This window comes from Vigna umbellata, chromosome 1, assembly GCF_029865625.1.
Source record: "Vigna umbellata cultivar VRB3 chromosome 1, Vumbellata_1.0, whole genome shotgun sequence".
NCBI classification, from domain to species: Eukaryota; Viridiplantae; Streptophyta; class Magnoliopsida; order Fabales; family Fabaceae; genus Vigna; species Vigna umbellata.
In genome coordinates, this window is record NC_142165.1 from 14,215,905 (window position 1) to 14,230,472 (window position 14,568).

At 32.5% G+C, this 14,568-nt stretch overlaps 2 protein-coding genes across 2 annotated transcripts; one reads left to right on the forward strand and one right to left on the reverse strand.

The window, feature by feature from the left end:
* The first annotated feature begins 273 nt into the window (after positions 1-273).
* On the forward strand, positions 274-10,224 carry ENOC (cytosolic enolase). Its single transcript, XM_088096554.1, has 13 exons — positions 274-530; positions 624-778; positions 880-1,054; positions 1,732-1,803; positions 1,911-2,027; positions 2,409-2,489; positions 2,888-2,964; positions 4,061-4,164; positions 5,242-5,340; positions 5,439-5,524; positions 5,904-5,990; positions 8,575-8,772; positions 9,769-10,224. The coding sequence occupies exons 1-13, from the start codon at positions 426-428 to the stop codon at positions 9,832-9,834; spliced, it is 1,422 nt and encodes a 473-aa protein (XP_087952680.1). The 5' UTR covers positions 274-425; the 3' UTR covers positions 9,835-10,224.
* An 887-nt stretch (positions 10,225-11,111) lies between these two features.
* On the reverse strand, positions 11,112-12,532 carry LOC148204734 (DNA sliding clamp PCNA-like). Its single transcript, XM_088104118.1, has 4 exons — positions 12,100-12,532; positions 11,835-12,023; positions 11,629-11,726; positions 11,112-11,498 (listed from the first exon to the last, which is right to left on the reverse strand). Exons 1-4 carry the CDS (start codon positions 12,419-12,421, stop codon positions 11,295-11,297), a joined length of 813 nt encoding a protein of 270 aa, XP_087960244.1. The 5' UTR covers positions 12,422-12,532; the 3' UTR covers positions 11,112-11,294.
* Between the last annotated feature and the right edge of the window lie 2,036 nt (positions 12,533-14,568).

Below are 14,568 nucleotides of genomic sequence, written 5' to 3' on the forward strand. Positions count from 1 at the left end.
GATACTTAAATATGACTTACAAAATATGTGAAAAGAATATACCTTAAAATAATTATTGTAAAATGAACTAAATAGCTATATGTATATATATATCACAATTTGCTCTGTAGATTATTTGAATTGTAATTTTAGTGAAATAATTTGAAGTAGTTGAACTGTTATTTGGTTGGAATAAAGGAAATGAAGTATTTGTAAGAAAAAGGAAATGAAACATAAAAAGTAATTTATTTATTTATTTAACAGTACGACGACGTTTAGCACGAGTGGTTTTCTAGTTTCTAGACCGGGAAGCAGCAGCAACTGTGTCGAATAGCGTTTTGCCAGGGGAAGAAGAGAGAAAGGGCGTGGGCACACACACACACACTCATATATTCTGAGCTGAGTAAGATTTTAAACAGCAGCAGAAGAAGCAGGTGACCGTGGAAATGTCAGTGCAAGAGTACCTGGATAAGCACTTACTTTCCCGAAAACTCGAAGATGCCGTCAATGCCGCCGTTAGGGCCAAGACCTCCGATCCCGTTCTCTTCATCGTATCTCTCTGCCTCTCGTCTCTTTTCGTGTTTTTTCTTTCTCTCACTTCTCATCGGAATTTCTCACCATGCTTTTTTTTGCCGTGACCACAGTCGAATCACATGAAAAAAGCAGTGCAATCGGTGATAACAAAAGTCAAGGCCAGGCAGATCCTCGATAGTAGAGGGATTCCAACCGTCGAAGTCGACTTGTACACTAACAAAGGAATGTTTCGCGCTTCGGTTCCTAGCGGCAACTCCACCGGCATGTAAACCTTCTTACTCCTTTTAGCCGCAATCGCTCTCACCGTTTTATTCATCGCTCTCGTTCAATTCATTGTCGGTTTTGTTGGTTCATGATTCCTTTCAGGTACGAAGCTGTCGAGCTACGGGATGGAGACAAAGGAGTGTATCTCGGAAATGGCGTGGCCAAAGCTGTTAAAAATATCAATGACAAAATAGCTGAGGCATTGGTCGGCATGGATCCCACGCTTCAGTCGCAGATTGATCAGGCCATGATAGACCTCGACAGAACTGAGAAGAAGGTTATTTAATGTTTCTGCGCTATGAAGTCATTGAATTGATTGTTAATATGCCATAGTACTTTTGTTTTCGTTCAATGCTTCTTCGATTATTTTACATTTCAAAATGAATTTTGCTACTAATTAGGTAAAATGCTATGAAAAGGTTGAATAATATTATCCTATGGTTTTCTGTCTTTCTCTAGTCAAGGATTTAGCTTTTCTTAGTTACGTTGATGAACACAACTCAGATCAGCAAACTCAATAGTTTCTGATTCTGTTTCACCAAAGGAATGTAAGTCTCTATAAGATTATTTGTTTCTGAAATGCTGTAAAATAGACGCATTTGTGTCGGGTAGTCAGCTACAATCATAAAACATCGGCTGTTGGAAATATGATAAATTCATACATGATGTTATAGAAGCATAATTTGCTTTTCTCTTGGTTTGTGCGTTCTTAGTTTCCTTTTTGGTTTCAAATAGTTCAAATCCACGATATAATTTTCTCATGATACTTTCTAGTGATTACCTTTCTTTTATATTCTTCTGGAGAGCTTGATGAAGGCAGTTCGTGTGACTGATTCTTATATCATGCATTTGTTGTGGACAGAACTTATACATGCATTCTTGAATAATTTGTCTTAACGAGATAGGTCTCCCAATATTGTATTTTATCTTTTCTGTTTCTAATGTTATTTACAGGGGGAACTTGGAGCCAATGCTATATTAGCTGTGTCCATTGCTGCTTGTAGAGCTGGTGCGGCTGAAAAGGAGGTATAACTGTCAAATAATATTTCTATAAGTTCATTTAACTTTAAATCTGCAAATAAGTATATATGTTCAGTCATGATATCAAGAAAATAAAGGCAAAAACATACCAGGTATCACTTTACAAGCACATTGCCGACCTGTCTGGAAAAACCAACCCAACACTTCCTGTTCCCGCCTTCACTGTAATAAGTGGTGGAAAACACGCAGGGAGTAATCTGGCCATTCAGGTATAGTTTCTTTTGCAGTTTAGTTTCTTAGACATTCTCATTAGTGTTCTACCAGTCTTACCTCCATTAGGCTTGTGTTCCTTTCATCTAACAAAGTAATGAGTAGTGAAATTAAATGATAAACGAATATGGAAATATTACATTATATGTCAAATTAATAGTAAAGTGACCCGGGGCTCATACATTTCATTGTAACTAGCTTATACATTTTCATTGTAACTAGCTTATACATTTTCATTGTAACCAACACAGATTTAATCATCTAGGGCATAACTTTGTCAATTTGTTGTGTTTTATTTTGCTCTTTATTTTCAGACCTTCTAAACAGACATAGTTTCCTATGTGATTTGGACCCTTTATTTCTTATATAATTCCTGGTAGGAAATCATGGTTCTCCCAATTGGAGCAAGCAAATTTGAGGAAGCACTGAGAATGGGTACTGAGACCTATCATCACTTAAAGGTGGTTTTGCTTGATTTCTTGTTTTATTTTTATTCTATCCTGTTGCTTTTACTTTTTGTGTTTAGCGATCTTTTTCTTTTAACTGCACTCATTAGTATGTTCCCGAGCTAGAAACATATCAACTTTAGCTGTGGCATTTGGTTGGATTGTTGTTTAGCAGGCTTACAACTATTTAGATCCCATTCTATTGCTACTAGTAGTACTACTATAGTTTTTACCTTTGGTTTTGCTCACAATTTGGTGGTATTTGGTCTTCATTGATTTAGCAACCCAATCTGCCATGTCCCATCCCATATGCATGTTTTTTCATCAATAGTGGATAAAAAAATATTAGTAGTCACTTGCGGATGTCATATTTAAGCTGATGCATTTATTTATTGTTGATGACAAAAGGGCAGGCTGTCATTACAGAAAAATCTGGTGCACATAACTGTAATGTTGGTGAAGATGGTGGCTATGCTCCTAATATCTCCAGGCAAGCTTTTTATTTTGTTGAATTATTTGATTTCAACAGCTTTTGAAAATTGTTCACGGTTAAATACAACAAATCCTTTTTCCACTTTTTGGTCAGTTATGTGGATCACATGGCACCATAAACTTCTATGAAGTTCTTAACTGTTAAATGAATAGCATAAAATAGGGGAAACGTCTCCATTTTAGAAGGAAATAAAGAAAGCAAAAAGTATCTCCAAAAACTGCTGTATATAGTATTTTATCCAATATAATTTGACTTGTTCTACTGCTGTAATTTTAATTTCTCTAACTGTACATTGTCATTTGTTGGATACATTGATGTGATATCTCTATTCCTTATAAATATGTGAAATCTGTGATAAACTTGTGATGAAAATAATTTGATTTTTATTTCCTCTTAAACTAGCATTTTCTTTTAGTCAACATATTTGAACTGCAACATGTTTTTAATAAAAGTTAGAGTGCTAAGGCATCATCACTATGTTGTTTGCCAAAATGCTGCATGTGATAATCACTATGTTTTCTTCTACATGGTAAATGTTGCTATGTTTTATGATTACCATTTGAATTTTAGGATCACTAAACCAGCTAGTTTACTATGTGTACAAATATTTTTAAACTCAGGTGAAATATAAACATATAACTTAGAATCTAAAGTTTGCAGATTTAAATAGAAAAAGAAGTGGTTTGAAGTTACAAAAAATTATATGCAGAATTAATTCCTATAGAATTTCGACTGTAAATTTAAAATAAGTTGAGTGACAGGTCATTGTTGAAGAGAGACTACATTAATATATTAAGTTACTTTCATGCGAGTGCACTCTAAAAATTAATATAAATGTGTGGGTTTTATTAATCTTATCTTACATGTTTTTTGTTATTAATGTTATTTTCAGCTAACTATCTAGATCTTTAAGCAACTAAAGATTCAATGTCAAATTTGTATATTTTTTTAAACATCAAATCAATACATATTTACGAAACTTTCAACTGGCCAATCTCGTTATAGAAGTATTTCTCAACTCTAATAAGATTAATTTTAAAGGTCTTTTTATTTTATTTCTATTTTTTAGCTAACTGTATTTAAGTATCATCAGCTTTAGAGAAGCCCTGGATCTTGTCAAGGAGGCCATTAGCAGAACTGGTTATAATGACAAAATAAAGATAGCTCTTGATGTTTCTGCTACAAATTTTTGCATAGGTAAGCATAGGGTTCTATCATCTTTTACTTTTAGATTCTTTAGAAGATAGAATTTGGTGATACTTGCTTACTTGAATATTGCTTATTGTTATTATAATTTGACTGTTGCAGCAGTGCTTTGCTAACTGTTTTACTGTGTAGTTTACTTTCTAAGAGATGTAAAAATAACAATATTATCTCTAAATAGTACTTCAATCATGGCTATAATTCCAGTTAGGGATATGCCATTTTCAACTTGGATTCTGAATCTTGTTATGCAAGTATTACATGACCTGGTATGTGATAATTGTTATTTATTTGGAGAGGAGTGGGAGTTACAGGGTAACCACTTTTAATTTATTCAATTTAGAGAAATAAATAAGGGTTCGACAGAGTAAGAGGTAGACAGACTTTAAAAGTGTTATGGGATGCCCATGGGTGATTGTTATGAATTTCTATCTCAAGAGTCTGTTATTGAATTTTTTTGTCATGCTTGATCATTCTAATGTTTTATTGTTAACTAGTACTTTAGCCTGTTTCAATGCATAGGATGAATGGTTATTTTATACAACTAATTTACAATAAATAAATGTTTTTTATAAAATTTATATTATAATAATTAAATTTCATAACAAATAAATACTTTTAAACATAAAAATTATATCTTAGATTTTTTTTATAAGCAATTTATATTATGATACATGGTTATTTTAACTATTGATAATTTATTTTTAAAAACATTGAAATTTAATTTAGAAATAAGTTTGAAAAATATAAATACTGTTAAATGATATCGTTAACCTCTCTGGTTGAAGAATAGTTCGTAAAAATACTCTTATTTAAGATAACTATTCTATTTTATATAGAGAGGATATTAATACTATGCTTGATAGTTAATTTATGAACATAGCTACTGCAAAATGTTACGGTATGTCACTATTGACTGTTTTCATCTTTTTCTAATGCTAACGCCATTTTCTGTCATGCAACCTTGCTCACCTCTGTTAAAACCCCCTTCTACTTTTTGGGCTCCTTTTACCTTTGAATAAATTTGACCAGGTTATCCCGTTATTTATATATGCTTTTTTCCTGTTATAGGTAAAAGATATGATCTAGATTTTCAATCTCCTCAAAAATCTGGACAGAATTTTAAATCAGCGGAGGATATGATAGAGTTGTACAAGGAACTATGCTCGGGTATACCAATTTATCTTAAGATTTGCCTAACGGGAATGTTATAATTTATTCAGCATGTGCGTTGTGTTTATTTTGGATTTTTCTTTTTGAATTTGTAGAATACCCTATTGTGTCAATTGAAGATCCATTTGACAAGGAAGATTGGGAACATATCAAGTATATCTCAAATCTTGGGATTTGTCAGGTATTAATTTTTTAATCAATTAATATTTTGTTTGAGTTAATATCAATTCATTCTCTTTACTAGTTACTTTGTGCAGCAAAGACTGTGCTATGCAATAGGCTTTACCATTTTGGAGTTTGCACAATATTTTAAATGATAACAATGTACATTTTTAATAAAAAATAATAACAAACTGATTGTTAGTGTATGAATGCCGTATTGACTTGTTAGCAGGCTATGTGGGCAAGGGAGGAATAAAAAATTTCATATAAGATTGTTGTCTTTTGCCTCAATATCAGGATTGAGCATTAGATAGGTTATTTGCATATTGCGACTGAGAGGTTTAGTTTATAGAAACTGGCTTTTGATTGTGTAGTTTTTTCTTTATATGGTTCTGCAGATAGTTGGGGATGATCTCTTGATGTCAAATGCAAAACGCATTGAGAAAGCAATAACTGAGTCTGCTTGTAATGCCCTCCTACTTAAGGTAACTTTTGTGACTTCAATAACTTTGAAGTATTTTGTTTTGCCTGATGAAAAGTTAATCTTAAACACACACACACACACACACATATATATATATATATGATTTTGTTTTTAAATATTAAATACTAAACACCATTGTTTATTGAATGGAAGCAATCCTGTTTCAGAATTAAGTTCATATCCACATATATTGGAAAAAGTTGATTCTCAAGAAAATACAAGTTCATAAATTGCTAAGCTAGGTCATGTAAAAAGAAGAGAAATGTAAACTCAGTTTGCCCGTAATTTTGAGTTGCATAATTCCCTGGTTAAGCATTTCATCAACTAAATTATCCACTGTCTTTTTGAATAATGGAGTACCTAAGGTCTCAGGTTGAAAGGGATGGAACCTTCCTCTAAAGGAATTCTATAATCAAGTCTAATTCTACAAGGTAGTTGGTTTGTTTACAATTCAAATATGTCCCTGAATTCTGTGATGCAATCATCTATCTCAACTGGTGAATTGAGAATTTCTGCATTAGTAGAGTTCAGCCGGCATGTAGGAACTTCAAAAGAATTGGCAGATGTGTTCAAATATAAAATCACAATTGGGCCCCTTGCTGGATTGTGTCAGTAAAGGTTTTATCATTACTCATCTTTTTGCTTGAAGGGTTGGCTTCCCTCAAAACAAACCGTTTTCCTTCAACAGTAAATTCCATTCGCAGGTTCTTAAATCTCATATGATTGGACCTAAGTTGGACGGCCATTGAAATCTTTGAACCAAATCACTACAAAAGGTAATACCATCACAGCAGAAGTATATTTGTATTGTTGTAGTTGCCAAGGAAAATCTCTACAGATATTTTGAGCATCTAATCAAGTCCCATCAGTAACGGTAATTGAAAAAGGTGTAATAGATTCCAATTTTGCACCCTAATTTCTTAACAAGATCCAGGTCTAAGAAGTTATGCATACTGCTTCTACTGTTAATTAAAATTTGCCTAACTTGTTATAAAGACCACTTAAACTCAGTTTGATAATTAGGTCTTCCAGACAAAGCATTGATGGACAAATGAGATTTGTCCACATTAGTAGTGGTCACAGTTGCCACTCCATTTCTTTCTATTGGCTCTATCTCTTCATCCTTTGGTTCTTTATCATCCATTTCCATCAACAGCATCTGAGATTTATGTTTTAGTTGGTGACCTGGTGTACATATGGCTCGTCAGAAAACATACATAAAGTTCTTGTCTCCTAGGAGTCTTACCAATCAGAGGTTTAGTTGTATGTGTTTGATACGTTTGAGTACCCCCACTGTTAGATTTGTTGACTTCTATGGATTTAAAGAGTGAAGCATTTGGGTGGCTACTAAACCTATTATCAGTCAGGTTCTACATTGAGGCCTCATGCAATTTCGCTAAATTGGCAGCATGTGCAATTGAAGTAGGACTAAACATTATTCATTGAATGTTATGCTCTAATCCAGCCATACAAATTCTCAAGGAATGTCGTAGGGGCAGTGTCACCTGGGTCAAGGTTAATTCAAAGTCATCAATCTTGAACTTTGCCATTTTGCTTCACTTGTGTCAAAGAAGAAAGAGAATCGTCATTTGCATATACAAAGCGCATGTAATGTCAGATATATAAAAGGGCCAATTGGGGTAAACATTGAATTTCGATCTCATAATTGAGATGCCATTGTAAAACATTGTCCCCTAAGTGAATGGAAGCCAATTTCACCTTGGATTCAGGAAGAGTTTTCTCCAGAAAAATAAATTGCTTACGCTGGTATAGCCATTCCTTAACTCGCAAGCCAACAAAAATAAATTTCAGTCTTTGAAATCCTTGTTGAATAATAGTTTTGTGCAGGAGTTGGTTGTTTCTGGGTAAAGCCTATGGGCTCACACAGTTCATCATGAATTCCTGTTTGGGGCATGCTAGGTTAGGAGTTGAGAAAACCTTTTTGTTGAGAGAGGTTAGCTTAGCTTTATTACTGAACAGAGTGGTTACTCGATCTAGGGTTACTTGATCCAGTTTCTCTTGCATTTCTGCATTGGATCTCATTAATCTTCTTTGTCAAAGAACGTTCCACCTCTTGAATACTAAGCTGACACTGATTGAGATATAGAGAGAACCCAATGGACAGGGGGACTAAAAGTTCGGAATAATTCCCAGTGTTCAAGGGTAAGCATAGCAGAAATTATGAGATTGTAGTGGAGATAAAATATTTTGGTGGTAATCTGTCCCTTCCAAAACGCCACCAACACCATAAGCAGTGGACAGCTACAAAACGCACACAGGTAGAAAAAGAAAAAGCTGTAACTGACTTCTGTACTGCCCTATTTTAGTGATTGTGCATTGTCATATCAGCAAATCACAATAGATGAAATAAACCCCAAATAAAAAAAGAGTTAACCTATAAATCGAAATAAAAAAATTAACGTACAAGCATTTGTTAGTAATACCATATAAATGCCTGTAACATTGTCCGTGTACTTTTTCTATAAATCATTTGGGAGAGGTTATCAATTCTCCTCTGCACTTTTCCTTCTATTTTCTTGAAGAAAATAAATATTGAAATGTGATGATTTACTGTTGTAACCTAGGTCAACCAAGTTGGAACTGTTACAGAGGTCATTGACGTGGTGAAGCAGGCAAAGGAAGCACATTGGGGAGTGGTAACCTCCCATAGATGTGGCGAAACCATAGACTCTTTCATAGCTGATTTATCTGTTGGCCTTGCTTCTGGTGTGATTAAGTCAGGTGCTCCTTGCAGAGGAGAGCGGCTAGAAAAGTACAACCAGGTGTCTTTCTGATTCTTATGCTGATGATTTTACTGCACTATTGTCATGCTTCCAGATTATTTATCTACATCTACTAATTACATTCCGTCAACTCACCAGTTTATTGAAAGGTGTGTGTTTTCTTTGTGGTGGAATATTCTCGATATCAGTAGTGTCCAACTGCTGGTTTTATAACCTGTAAATTTTGTTCAATGCTGGTTGTCAAGATGCTAATTTGCTCTGTTTATTTTTGCAATAGCAGTAATACCTGTAAATGTTATTCCTCGAGGCTCCTCATTCTGTGTCTTGATGGTCAAATTTGTGGCATTTGTGGATGGTTCTTTATGATAAATTGCATGTTAAAAGTAATCTTATGCAGGCTTGCTTTGCCCCTTTTAGACTTCATTCAACCATGATATATTACTTTCTCCATAAATATATATTTGGCCGGAAGTTTTGGCATAACTTCACCTTGAAATCTTTTTCTGAACGCAATTTCTACACTTCTTTTAAATAGTAAACAGTTTCGAGTTTTATAAGATTTTAACTACAAGAAACATTGGGATTACCTGAGGTCCTTTTGTTTTCCTTAGAATAATCATCTTTACAATCCATCTTGACGTTGCCTGTTTCGTTGGTAACTAAGAATTTTCAGTTAGTTTCTTTTTTTTTTTGAAAGGGATTCAAATTTCATCTTACGTCTAAGGTAATGTTTAATTTGTTTTGTTTAAATTTCTCTTAAAAGGAAAAAGTAGGTCATTAACAATATCACAGAAGCTTTTAATTAAAAATAGCCTTTTGAATTGAGCAACTGCACAAAATGTTGAACTTGTATAGCTTATTGAAGGTGCTTCTACTTATAAAAGGAGAAGCCAAGAAAAAAATTTGACCAAACTTAAACTTATTTCTGGCTCTCATGTAGAGATGAGTTCATATCTTGTAAGTATTGTCGTTTGTTCTGGTAAAATATAACAAAGAATAAAAAACATAACATTTGCTATTTGAATTTTGATGCAGTTACTTCGGATTGAGGAGGAGCTCGGAGAACATGCAGTTTATGCTGGTGAAGATTGGAGGCAATGAGACAGATCAATTTCTTCAGATTGGTCTGAGATATGATTTTCTTCTTTAAGTTTGATGTGTGGTTGAAGTTCATCACTGTACCATATTCAACAACTGCTGATGTTCTATTGCCATAACTGTTCCTTCACCACCACTTTGTGTCATTGGGATTTTAGAGAATGTTTACCAGCATTACCAATCTGTACGAGATAGTGCGGCCTGTTTATTTGTCTATTTGTTATAGGGAGAGAAACTTATACAAATCCAATGCGGAAGGTAAAATTGATGTGGGCAACTGATATTGATAGTAGTTTTCCAATTCTGCACATTGTTTATGTTCCAGATACCATCTTTTGCAGACCTGACCACCGATTGACTTATCAGTTATAAATCTACCTTTATTTCATTCTATACATTCTTGTTCCTTTATAACGTATAAATTGTTATGATAATCTATATGGAGAACATATTTGGTTTTCTAGCATTAATATTTTTCTTTTCCTCCCAATATTTGCTAGACATTTTATAATCCTTTTCAATAGTAAGGGTCTGGTACATCTGTTCTCTTTTGGCATAACCTGGTGAAGAAAGCAATCGTTTATCAATACTGTGAACCAATTATTTCCTTTGAAATAACTAACTACCAAACTTCCTCTTGCATTTACTTTCGTCACTGCAGGGGAGGTTCACTATTCTACAATTCAAATACTTTCTTTACTTTTCTGTAAGTTTCTGTCTTAACAATATACACCTTTGCAGTTTAACTCTGGCTGGTTAAGTGGAAGAGCAAACTTATAAACCATAGCAAAAATCGATTGTCTTACTACTAAACTCTTTTATTGTGACTTTAGTAATCGGAACTTTTTAAACAATGAAGTCTAAAAACACAAAATGCGGCAATCTTTTTTTTTTAACCAATTTTTTTTAAACAATTAACCAATTTTCTTTAAACGATCAGTTATCATCGTTCTAATAATTTAATTTATCCTTAAACTTCTTTCAAAATAATTAGAAATAATTCAATGTAATTTAGAATAGTTTGGTTTAAAGAATCTAATAATTTAATTTTTTATCCTTAAACTTCTCTAATCTTTATTTTTTTTGGTTCCCACAGAACACACAGCAGTCTTGACATCAAAGCTTTTTAATCACGTTACATTCATTAATTGTGGCAAATCTGTTCGGATCATTTTTTATTTTGAAAAGGAGTGATAATAGATCTATTATCCGTTTTGAAAGTTATAGTTCATAACCACAAAATGTACAAAATAAAGTGAAAGGGAAGAAAACCACAAACATCCACAAAACAAATGCTGAATTCCAAATTATTAGCTCAAACATATCAAACTTATCTTAAAGAAGATCTAAGAAATCCTTCAACAGAATCTAAAATCTCATCAGATAACAAATCCTACAATCGAATTTAAATGTCCCATCAGAACACCTACTCTTGATGTGTCTTCCCCTGAACCTCGTCCTGTTTAGAATTCTTTGTTAGGATGCAAATAAAAGCGAGCATAACCAGTCTGGGCAATTTTGTACTCAACCACAGAAGGCATCTCTCTTAAGAAACTGATAGTGACTCTATCAGACAACGACGCTGCTTTTGTGACAGAATTGATCAACTTCAATGAAAATGTCATGAGCACAGGCTCATTCATCTCTATCACAACTGATTCCTCAGGCTGTATATGCATGGCATAAACCCATCAGTCTGCAGTTTAAATTACTGAATTCTATCCATACCCACATCAAGAATCTAATGTTGATCACTATAAGCATGCATTCAACATAAGAAGGCCATAAAGATGTTACCTTTTGGACATCAAATTTCTGCTTGCACGTCACAATTGAAGTCCCAAGTTCCTCTTTGGTTTTAAACTCGATTGCTTCCTCAGTAACCTTTATGGTAACTACAATTAATACGAAACACAGACACAACAAATTTAATTGCAAAGAGAAAGAAGCAGCAAGAATCATTACAAAACATGAAAAAAGAAAAGAAAAAACCTAAGACGAACCACTATCCCCAATATCAGCAAGTTCACTGCAAATTCTTTCAAACACAAGAGAAGGCATCTTTAGAGTGGCAAGACTCTCCGTCTCAAGAATGGAATCGTACTCCACCTCAGGGATATGCAACAGATGCAGCAGCCACTCTTTGTCTATACTTATCTCTTTCATCCTGAACTCAGATGTCTTATCATGCCCTTCAATACACCAATATTTAAAAAAGCATCAATTTTGAAAGTGGAAGAGAGAGAATGAGAGAGATAAGAAACTTACTTGGGTTTTGGAAGACCAAGCTGACACCTTCTTGTCCGGGACACTCTTCCACGGTGATGATGTCATCTTCGGAACTTACATGAAAGATCCGGGACATGCAGTGGAGGTCTACGGTAAAGGAGACGGTGCAGACACCGTGGTAGCTGTCGAAAGCATCAGCGGGGAGGACGACGGCTACTATTGCTCCCAATGAGTGATTGGTGGCTTTCAGGGAGAAGCCAACAGTGGAGAAAACCAAGTTGGCTCCCTCAGCTGCCACATCCTTTGTGGCCTTTACCACCTTCTTCAGAATTGAACCTTGTAGCACACAAGCTCTCACCATCTTTCTACTGCTTTTCTCTCTCTCTCTTTCTTTCTTGTTTCTCTTTTCTATCTATCACCAACCACCAACAAGCAACACAAAAGACTAGCAAAGAAAAGGAATGCTAATGACAATGCTATGATACAAAACGATCCAAGATTTTATAAAGATTATATTTTGAGTCCTTGACCGTTTTGTTCGTTTATTTAGTTGATTCCGTTGCCCGCTTTTTTTTTTTTTTTTTTTAATTTGTTGACCTAATTGTATTTGTACTAATTATCAATCATTTTAATCTTATTAGGTTCTTGATTCTTCTAACTTAAAAGTATAAATTGTTTGATAGTTTTGCTTTAGTTAACTTAAATGCACTTACAAGATGCAATATCATAAAATCAAAAGATATAATTCAACACAGAATTAATACTGTTATATAAATTACTAGATCACATGTTAACAGTACATGATCATATGTGTACATATAAAACTGGTTAAATGAAAGTTACCAAATAATGAAAGTACTACCTTTTTGTCTTAATTATATAAGAGATAAAAATTTAATTAATACATATAAATAACAATAATTTAGTTAAGTTGGAAACAATATCCTAAATTTAAATTTTGTTTTGGAAATATTTATAAAATTAAATAATTTAACCTATAGACAATATTTAACATATTTGTTTGAATCTTAAAAAATTAAGCATGAAGAAAACAAAAGATATTGGTAATAGTATATTTATTTTATTAATGTAATGCCTAATTTATTGAGAATACATCACTACTAAAACATAAATATTATTGTACAATTCATTACATAGAAAATAATGACAAAATAAATAATCCCTTTGAAATAACTCGAAAGTTAGTTGTTACTTCATTATAATTTATTTAACCCGCCCTTCCTTAAATTCATAAGTAAATATCAATTTAAAAAGGTTACTTTTTAAACTAAGACTTTAAAATTTTAAATGGCCATAAATTTATTTGACCATAAAAGAAAATATTTGAAGGAATTTAGTGTTTATTTTTTTAATATATTAATAAAAAAAATAAGGGTACAGCACTTATTATTGTGTGGATTTACAATTAACCCTTATATAAAAGAATTGTGGTGAGAGGTTACTTATGAGAAGTTGAGGATTTAATCAAATAGTATTAGATAAAATATAATTAAATATTGTAAAGTTAGTTATTTTTGTTTTCTTTTGAGTTTATTATTAAGTTTGCTATCATATATAGTTTTTTCTCTTCCGTAAACAATATACATTGATGAAATATCTTAAAAAGTTTATCTCAAATAATTTTTTTAAGTTTATTATCATTATTATAAAAATAGTTTTTGAGGTATGTTATTTTTGAGTTTTAGTGTTAGAAGAAATTCCAACATCTTAGTTGGAAACATTAAATTGATAGTATTGAAGATAGATGTTTAAGAATGTTGATTATGTGAAAATATGACGTCTCTTACCACCTATCTTCGTTTAATTAGTGTCATTTCTAACTTAACAATATTTGATATTTGATATTTGATATTTGTTAGTAAATTAACATACATTAAATGTTGTTTTTTCTTTCAAATATTTTTTTATATTTTTAATTTATGCTAACATAAAAAATAGGAAATATTTCAACAAAGTTCAATTTTTTTTAACACATATTATACATCAAAACTAAAGTTATTAACATAAAATGTAACTACTAACATTAAAGTTATCAAAACTAAAACTATTAAAACAAAACTAAAACTTTAATAATAAAAAACTTATCTTACATAGTTTTCAAGCAAAATACTAATGTTATCGTGAATCAAACTTCATAGTTTAAGTAGATAGGTTGTTTACTCTTGTCTTATCTTCTTTATTGTGTCATATGTTATAGGTGATAAATTTTTGAACTACTGAAAAAATAACACTATTTGATTATGTATGAATATTAATGATGTTTGATGTGATTAAAAATGGTTTTTATATTAGATTTTTTAATGTTTTAAATACTATAGGATCAGACCCCAATAATCTGACCTATATTACGTCCCAGATATTATAGGATGTAGTAAAATGACCTTTAAGCTGAATTTTTTAATGTTTTAAATATCATTAGAAATCAGTGTCCCAATAGTTTGACATCTATTGGAGATATGATGTCATCCCCATTGAATTCGAGGTCAA

Bases quoted from the DNA above. Each gene is read 5' to 3' on its own strand.
- ENOC (XM_088096554.1), top strand. From the start codon at position 426: ATGTCAGTGCAAGAGTACCTGGATAAGCACTTACTTTCCCGAAAACTC. The intron at 5,525-5,903 runs GTATTAATTTTT...ATGGTTCTGCAG, and splicing joins CAAATCTTGGGATTTGTCAG to ATAGTTGGGGATGATCTCTT. The intron at 8,773-9,768 runs GTGTCTTTCTGA...ATTTTGATGCAG, and splicing joins GGCTAGAAAAGTACAACCAG to TTACTTCGGATTGAGGAGGA.
- LOC148204734 (XM_088104118.1), bottom strand. From the start codon at position 12,421: ATGGTGAGAGCTTGTGTGCTACAAGGTTCAATTCTGAAGAAGGTGGTA. The intron at 11,727-11,834 runs GTTCGTCTTAGG...TATTAATTGTAG, and splicing joins TGCTGATATTGGGGATAGTG to TTACCATAAAGGTTACTGAG. The intron at 11,499-11,628 runs GTAACATCTTTA...ATGCATATACAG, and splicing joins AGAAATTTGATGTCCAAAAG to CCTGAGGAATCAGTTGTGAT.